The 9,644-nt window shown below is 37.8% G+C and overlaps 1 protein-coding gene across 1 annotated transcript; it reads right to left on the minus strand.

The window, feature by feature from the left end:
* Positions 1-750: 750 nt before the first annotated feature.
* Positions 751-9,127, minus strand: PDCL2 (phosducin like 2). The gene is made up of 7 exons (XM_071808358.1): positions 9,102-9,127; positions 8,663-8,963; positions 4,879-4,999; positions 4,289-4,379; positions 2,769-2,912; positions 1,264-1,472; positions 751-914 (listed from the first exon to the last, which is right to left on the minus strand). The coding sequence occupies exons 1-7, from the start codon at positions 9,125-9,127 to the stop codon at positions 751-753; spliced, it is 1,056 nt and encodes a 351-aa protein (XP_071664459.1).
* Positions 9,128-9,644: the final 517 nt, after the last annotated feature.

The following is a 9,644-nucleotide window of genomic DNA, read 5'->3' on the forward strand; positions in this document are numbered from 1 at the left end:
GTTTTTTTTTTTTTTTGTGATGAGTCACTGGAAAAATAACAGTAATACAATGCAGTTTGATTCACTACTCATAATAAAAAATGTTGAATCAGGAGTGTGGTCTCTTCATTCACTCATGTAGCATTGCTTACCTACATTTGTATCGTAAACTACTTTGTTAAGGATATACTTATTTTTGTTAGGAAGGAACAACTAATCCACTTGTCAGTATTCTCAAATAGTGGGAAGATTATCCTTGACACTGGAGAAAATTCTTGAACACCCGTCAAACAAGTGGAACTATTAGTCAATGGATTCAGGGCCAAATCCCAATTTTATATCACCAGGCACATCATAGACTTTGGGTCACCTTTTTAAAGGGGGGAACTGAGAAAGTATTTAGCAGAGTTCCACTACAGTCATTTCACTGAGAATTAAATGAGTATTTTGTACCTATGCTGGATAAAAGGAGGAAGAAAGTATGGCTTTGAGCCCACCAGCTAATAGCCTCCTTTTCCCATTCCATTTAAGCAGAGTTTGTATGAAATTGAGAATCCAGACTCTCTGTGTCAGTGACAACCATCTCTATGTACTTAAAGGCAAGTATGGCTTTCATTCACTACATCTATTTTCTTCCACAAATCAAAACCAAAGAATGTACAAGTTAAACAAAAGCACTTTTTTTTTTTTTTTTAATTGTTTCAGGCTTACCGAAGGACTAGAAAAGTGTACATGAGCTATTTTTTGTCAGAACAGATGATATGCATTTTCTCAAGTAATGTGTGGTTTCATCACATCACTGTTTTTTGTATTGGTGTCTTCATGAGCAGAAATATTTTGCACTGTCAGTGTCATTATGTTCATAATGCTCTTTTGGGGGTTTTCTTTTAAGTCAGTTTCTATTGCTCCAACTTCTGCTAGTTTCCATTCGAGCTCTGTAAAAACAAATTACGGTTTACTCTGATAATTGCAATAAATTCTCACTTAAGAGGAAAAGGACTTTTATTACAAAGACTGGGCTCCATCTCAACAGCAACAAAAATAGAATCATCCTTGTGACAACTCAGCTTTATCTCAGTAAAATATCTAACTATGAAACTGCAAAATATCCATGGCTATTCAACATTCTTACTAGAGAATTAGACAAATTAATTCTTTGGTTTTTGTAGTCTTTTTTCCACCAAAAAAACCACCAAACCTGTAGGCAGTGATATGTAGATTTAATGATTACAAACAGCATACATTTTTTTAATAATGTGAATTATTTAAAAATATTTCCCATACCTTCCACTTTAAGGTATATTCCCCCACATTCAGCTATGCCAATGAACCTGCCTTTTATTTCACCAGTTTTATATAGAAGTATTGTGGGTAAACATCTGTCATTGTAATTCTGAATGCAGCTGTTTACAATGGCTTTGAGAAACTTCACTCCTGGGAACTTCCTGACTAGCAGGCTGAGATGTCCATTAACCAGTAAACACATTGGGATGCTAGAAAAGAATAAGGAAGTATGATGACGTTTGCAGTATAAAGGATTTGTTAAAAAAAAAGTTAAAAGGCTTTATTTTTTAATAAAAGTACCTTTTCCTATAGTCTGCTTCTACTTTAATTTGCTATAAGAATTGCACCACAAATTTTATTTAGCTTCTTCTAAGATCATTGTGATTTAAAGAGTTGCCCAAGTAAAAACGCATAATAGGCACAGTCTATAAAATGTCAGTAAAGCTGCCAGATGCTTCAAGCATTATGCCTCAGTTTTGTTTTCTACTCTAAAAAAGGGGGGGGGGCTTGTTCCCCTCCAGGCAATTAGCCTTTTAGAAGTTAAGATCTTAGTTGTAACTGGCTGAAGTTCAAGAACCTTATTCAGTCTGTGGACCCTCAACAAATTCCAGCAGCAGCCTCTCCTTCTTTAGGAGTTTTGAGTTTCATCACAGGCTCATATTTATGCAATGAAAAAACACATGGAATTGGTTCTCCAGTAAACAAAAACAAGGAAGTGCGAGAAAAAATGCTATTTTCTTTCTTCAGATCTGTAAATTTAAATTACTGTATTTTGAACAAATTGATTTGATTTACCTATTCCTGTTGTTTCTGGAAATAATACTCAGTTCCTGACAACTGAGAAGAATCAAAGAAGGTTCCTCGCAACAGGCTTAAAGAGAAGGAAAAGAGAAAGCCCATCTGAATCTAGAAAATGCATTAGACATTCCATACCAATTCTCAGTGCTTTTGAAAAACATCTGATAGAGTTGCTAACATGCTGAACTAATTGTGGGAGTCCTTTGACGTTTGTGCTGGATCCTGTCACAACTTCTGCTACCGTTAGAGAATTTATCAGGGAATGGATAAACTAACGAATTCCCTAGCTTTCCTCAGTTTTCATGACTGAGACTTTTCCTATTGGGCTTTTGATTTGTTTGAGTTAAAGGGAACATGAAGGTAGAATAACCCTGTTAGAGCATTCCTGCTGAGAAGAGTCTGCAAAGGAACTTCCCATAGCACAGACAGTGGATACCACTTTCTCAGTGAAATTCAGAAATCTGAATGAGGCTCAGTACATGGTGATGAGCATGCATAGCAAAAGACATCTTTCATATAATGGAGCAAAACTCACATGATTAATTCTCATGAAGTGAATTGACAAGGAGGTCCCATGCTGTGATTCCATTGCCTCCAAACAATTGCTATTTCATTAGTCTATTTCATTTTTCGTGGTATTGCTTTTTAATTACTAGTTCAATTCTCTGTATTGGAGTATTCAACATCTTAAACAAGAAAGTAATTACCTTGTCCGATAAAGATGAATTATAACCCAAACATCCTCTGGAGCAATTGTAACTTCCTCTACATACTGCTCTCCAGAAATTTCTCTTAGCTCTCTGTATTTTTGCATCCTCTGGAGGCATTTCCATTCTTGCAAGCATTGCTGCCTAATTAAAAAGTAATAATTAAGCATTTGGAACATATTAAATGCATTTTAAAATAATTTGTAGTGCATTTCTCTCTGTTATTCTAACAAATGCTTTGAGTAACCCTTCAGCTCAAGGTCTTCTAACATAATTTCAGAGCTGGAAAGGCTTCCATGCTAATCGTTATTCAATAAGATAACATTAAAATACATTTTCTTTGTTTTATATTCCTCAGTATCAGATTTGTGAAACCTGAAGAAAAAACATGTTGCACAAAGGTTTATCATTTGAGACAATGGAAGAAAAAAATTAAGCAGGTACTAATTGTTTCTCTGAAAATGAGATTAGTTTGAGGAAGAACTACCAGTACAGACAATTTCACAAAAATTCATGAAAACTGAAATGTAAAAACAGTAGATGGCAGTCTTCATCTATAAAAATATTTGTAAGGTAGAAAAGGCAAGTGGCTCACTCAGATTTGTTGAACTAAAAGCAGCTATTAATTTTACTAACTGAAAGCCACTATATAAGTGGCTTTTTTCAAAAAAGATTAAATAATACATGTGCAATGTTGTTATACTCTAGCAACAATGTATTATAATTTAGGTTTGCAACTTCCACAGTTATGTGAATTATTATTTTCCTATGAGAATACAGCACTAAATACACTGTGTTTGCACTAGAATTATTTTAGTCATTTTAACAATGCAAAGTCAGTAATTACAGGTAGAATCCAAACAGAAGAAATATTTTTATCATATTGGCATTTTTATTCTGTGTAAACTGCACGTCTCATTTTTTGTAGTTACAGTACAAAGCTTTACAAAACTCAGCAGAGTACTTTGTAAAAAACCTAGAAAAATATACATGTGAATGTCCAATATAGCTAAAATGATTACATCTCCATACAAGCTGCGAAATTTTTCTGAACCTCAATTCATGAAACACATTGCCTCTGCATGGTATTGTGTGTGATTGGTGTACTATTAAACAGCTGAATAAGGCTGTGCCACAGTTATACCTCGGAACTGTATATGATATATCACAGAATTACACAATCACAGCAGAGCTGAGGTTGGAAGGGACTTCTGGAGGTCATCTGGTCCGACGCCCCGCTCATGCAGGGTCAGCCTTGAGCAGGCTGCCCACGACCACGTCCAGACAGCTTCAGAACATCTCCAAAAATGGCAACTCAACCACCTCACTGGGCAACCTGTGCCAGTGCTCAGTCACCCTCACAGTGAAAAAGTGTTTCCTGATGTTCAGAGGGAACCTCCCGTTTTTCAGTCTGTGTCCATCGCCTCTGGTCCTGTCACTGGGCACCAATGAAAACACTCTAGCTCTGTCTGCTTTGTACTCTCCGTTCAGATATTTATAGACACTGTGTCTTACTACACCTGTACATTTCAATAGCTTTCCTATCAGCTTCATCAAAGTCATCTTCAGCTTCTTTCAGTTCTTCAAGATTCATCCTTTCATATGGTTTCACTACAAACAACAAACAAAAACTTAGTCACCTTTTGTGCTCCAAAGTGTCTACAAACATTTTAAATGTATGAAAAGTATTACAAAGACATGAAGCTAATGAAAGAAAAAGATGTACTAATTTCAGAAATCAGTAAACTTTAGCATAACTCTGCATAAGAGAAAGAAAAATTCAGTTTATTTAACTGTAATTGTATGAGAAAACACAGAAATGCAGGAGTAGATCACTATCAATTTTTCAGAACGTGAATCTTGCTTATACTGACTGGTTCCTTTACGAAATTATGAAAATTAATTATCCATACATGTTACATGCCATAATGTTTGTCACTAACTGTGTTGTATGTTTAATTCAGAATCCTTTTTAAAATAACCAAGTGAAAATGATTTAAATAAAAATATAATTATTGTACAATGTCTAAGTTACAAGAAGCATTATTGAAAATACCTTCACTTTTCAAATTTTCCTATACTAATGGCACGCATTTTTAATTTTACTTGCCTTCTGCTGCTTTCTGTGAGTGTAAAACGATTTCTGCAGTTTCATCTTTTGGTTTTTCTTTTGGAGGAAGAATTCCAAAATGTCTCAGTATGTCATTCCATTGAGTATCTTCATTTGGATCCTGTTTTAATATTATGAAACAAAACTAAATCAGCAAATCAACCTTCTGTGTCCTTTTTTGAGCCAAAATCAGGCCTTTTTCACTTTGACATATATTAAGGAAACCCTTACTTAAATGCTACAATACCTTCATGGACCATCCTCTACCATGAATTTTTATTTGCCATTTTTCACTTCTGAACAGAAAACAGCAAGAAAATAAGAGAGTGTCCTGGTTTTGTTAAAAAACAAGTTTCTTTTTTAGTGGATTCTGCCTGTCAGCTAAAGCCTTCATATTAGCTGCATTTTCCTGGAGAACCAGACACATGTTTTGGTAAACCTAGCAATGGAATGCAAACTTTATTGATAAGCACAGATGGACATCTCGCGAGAGGGGCAACGAGAAACTGGTGACCAAGAAACTGACCAACCAGTGTATAACATTCCATTCACGTGAATACTTCATATAAAAGTGGGAGATCACGAGGATCTCGTCCTTTTTCCTTCCCTTTTTCCTCATGGCTGACATTAGGAGAGGACCTTGCTGGTCGTCCCTGCGAACTGAGGCCTAGTGAGAGACTGAATCCAGCTCCGGTTGGCTACAGAGTCTAATCCAGGACTTTGGGTGCTGGCTCTGCGGTTGCTGAGACTTTCAAGATTGGTTTTGTATATTTTGTATTATTTTCTCTATTCTTATTAGCAGCATTAGTAAAACATCTTTAACTTTTCCAACTCTCTTCTCTCTGTCCTTCTTTCCCTCCCGATCGCCTGTCCTGAGTGGGAAGGGGGGAGAGGGAGGGGCAAAAGGGGGAAGTGCAGGGAGAGGAGGTTAACAATACATCTGCCAGGGTTTGATTGTCACCCCGCAATCTTAACCCTCGACAGAGAGAAAGAAAACTCAAAAGGTAAGCATAAAGAAACAACCAGTTTCCAAAATATCAGCTAAAAATCGTCTAAAAGATATATGGAAACCTATTTCAGAAACCCCAAACTGTTCTGCTTACTTAAACACAGTTACAGAACCAAACCTTTATACAGGCAAGATTTTTTAATCAGTATTTTTATGTTACTACTAAGAATATGGTATTGACATTGTGAATAAACATGTAAAAGCATGCGTAGAATCAGAAGAAAAAGACCTTTTTATTTTAAATGAGTGATTAATATGTTAACATAAGCTACTTCATACATCATGTTTATAGCACAGGAGTTCTGTAGGTGTAAAGTCTACATTTGTAGTAATTTTAATTAAATGGTTAAGATAAAGGAACTGCATGCTGGTTACAAGACTGCATCCTACTGAAATTATCCCATTAAAATAATCTGTTTATTGTAACTGGACTGCTGTTGAAATGGTAGAATAGCAACACATTAGGAGGCCTCGAATATGGATTAGAAGTAATAAAGCAGATTTTAAAACAGGTTATTAATCAAAAATGTGATATTTTGGTCCTGAAATACAATGACTTGTTTGAAAACCTCCATAAAGAAGTATCTGTATAAATACATAGCTATCAGAAATATTTAGTGATATTCATCATTGCATAATAATGCAGCATCAAATGAACAAAAAGTACATTACAAAAATTCTATCTGAGGAAACACTGAGGACTTTCATTGGATTACTACCATGCCCATGAATACTACATTGGCCTTTCCAGCTGACAGCTGCCTCATTTTTATTTGACAAGGCTCTTGTACAGGGTTTGGCATGAGTATAATGAAACAAATTCTAATGAAGATCAAATGCTACACACGCTCCAAACAATTTCACAAAGGTAAAAGAACTGCTTTGCATTTTAAATGAGAACATACTTGGGAAATCCACAAAGAGAGTAAACAGAATCATGCTCTTGCTCACAAGAAATTTAAGTCCTCTTGTGTTTGCAATAAGACTCTTCACCTCTTAACCTCGGGCTTGAGTGAGGGAGTGAGATGCTGCAGGGTTTGGACTGGAAAGGCAATGGCTGCGGCAGTTCCTGCAACAGTCCTGCAGGCACGGGTACTGCTACCAATAGTCTCTCTGGCTTTGCAAACGTCTAGTGGCTTATTGCTGAGGTAAAGAGGAGACTTCATATCTAAATACTTTAATTGATGCCTTCTGCAAAGCGCCAATATCCATATTTTGGACTAGAAATCGCAACTCCATTGTAGTTAGCTAGTTATAATATTTGGAAAATAATTTTTTGTAACATTCCACCTCTAAGAACATGGTTATCTCATCAGCAAGTTTTTCTAATAGTCTAGCAAACTTACTTTATCTACATATGAAAACATAGATAACTAATTAAAAATAACTGATGTTTTCTCTTTCTTTAAAAAGTAATTGATATAATCCATTGGAAAAATTAAAACAGAACGTCTGTATATAAGCTAATGAATTAGATAGTCACTAATAGGAAAATCCCAAATGAAAATTTTGCCACAGTGTAATTCATCAGGATTTATTTATGTTAAAAAGCCTTACAGACAGTCTTACTGCAAGTTTTCAACACTTCACCAAAGCAGAAATTTGGCTTATGTACAGCCAGGGTATCAAAAAATCCACAGAACTAGGAGGACTACTCCGCCAAGGAGTAGTTTTCATGAACACAAGTGATACCCCTGCACTTTGGCCTCCACACAAGTGCTTTACTGTATGATTTCCTAACTTAAGTCAGGACCAGATTTCTCCACCGCAGAATCCAAATCCTTCTCCATAGCAGAATGACTACAAAGAATCACAAGGCATTAAAAAACATAATAAAAATCATCATCATAACTGGACAAATAATTTCAAAATCATGCAACAAAAAGGACTAGTGAAACAGAACTGGGATGCAAGTAACTTAGAAGATAAGCCCTGACCAGTTTTTGCCAGGAGAGATTTTGACATTTTGTGTTTTTCTGTAAATTTAGGTCCTACATAAAATGTGAACTCTTGTCTTGAAGAGAAGATCGAAAGCTAGCAAACCTTTAACTTTTTTTTTTTTAATTGAGTTAAATCCATGTGTAAAAAGTTAGTGTTACGTGATTAGTTCAAGGTCGTAGTAATATGCGCAGACAAAATAAATGAAAACGTGCATCAAAAGCTTCAGAAGATATTTGATGGTAAAGGTGCAAAGGAGCCAAGCAACAGCAAAAGTGATCCAACGTAAACTGGTCTCAGCTTATGAAGCTAGACTACTGAATCAGTATTATTCTACTAACAAACCACAATCCCAAACCAAAAAATTCTTAACCGTTCTCATCGCTGCCAGTGATGTTAGTTACCACCGGCTTTGCCAGGGGTGATGCGCAGATCGAGTCTGGGAACGCACAGGCTGGAAACTTCAATCCTTAAGTGTAAATAACACTTCTGGTAAGTTTAATTTGCAGTTCTCGTTTTTTGGCGTATGACATGAAACAAACTCTCGATTATGTTTTTAAAATATGCTACACCTACAATTGTCCAGCTGTCATAGTGGAGTATTTTATTATTCTTACAAGACAGTAGTAATGGTTAATTCTTAACCCTTAGAAACTCCAGGTTTCCTCATGTACTCTCACAAGAAAACCCACATAAACTGCTCTCCCACCTGCTGCTTCATGGAACCCTGCAGGGGCTGGGAAGGCTAGGCAGGGCCGGGGCAGTGGCACTGGCTGTCTCTGCCAAGCGAGTCCTCCCCAGCGGCCAGCTGTGTCCCTGCCCTCCCCACCTCCTCACCTTTCTTCTCTCCTTGCCCGGCCAAGCAGCACAACATGGCCCTCGCAGCCTCCCCCATTGCTCCAGCTCCCTCATCACTCTGAGCTGCTGCCCCACTAGGACAGCTCGGAGCTGGGGTGACCCTCCGTGCCCACCTGCATGGCACCCCCCAGGGCCAAGGGCTGTCCTCACAGGGACTCTGACCCGAGGGCGGCAGGACAGCAGCGGCCGTTGGGACGGGGTCAGCCCACCCACACCGGCTGTAACGGTGGTGGCTGGTGGTCGTTGGTGGTCGTTGGATACTGCTGACAAACCCAATCCACTTAGAAGCAGAAAACAGACAAAAAAAAGCCAAAATCAAAAAAAGCAGACAATTAAATATGGGGCACTTTCAGTCTGGGCAGCTCCAGGCAGCAGTTTGGCACTGGATGTGGCTGAAGGTGGCCGCCCCGCTTCCCACCTTGCCCGCAGCCCCGGCCTGCTCATCCCGCTGCCCACTGGAGTGGAAGCTGCCGGTGGTGCAGTGTAAGGCAGGGGGGCCTGGAAAACTTAAACCAATAACCTAATTTAATACCATTTAATACAATCTAATAACTGTTTTTTGGCAGAAGGCCACATGTCAGTTCTGACGAGAAGTCACATAAAACCAGATCCTCAGTTCACAAATGACTGCACCGGATTGACTGGAGACACAGCAAACTGTGGAGTGAAAACAAGTGGGTAAAAAAGAGGAAAAGGACTTTGTAAGCCGGTTTCCACCTCTGAGACTACCTGTTCTCCTAGCTACCTTCTGAAGTTCAGGTGTTCACCCAAGTTTGTGGAAGCAGGACTAGTAACACTGAGCTCAGCTCAAACCATGAGCAGCCCATACAATGTTAAAAACAATAATCCCAGTCTGCACTGAATGATCAGTTAGTTACTTTCAACGTAAATACAACTTCAACATCATATTTTAACACAACCCTGGTCTGAAAACAAACTTGAAGAGAGAAGCCAGGAAAAT

The sequence above is a fragment of the Patagioenas fasciata genome, chromosome 4, assembly GCF_037038585.1.
Source record: "Patagioenas fasciata isolate bPatFas1 chromosome 4, bPatFas1.hap1, whole genome shotgun sequence".
Taxonomy (NCBI): Eukaryota; Metazoa; Chordata; class Aves; order Columbiformes; family Columbidae; genus Patagioenas; species Patagioenas fasciata.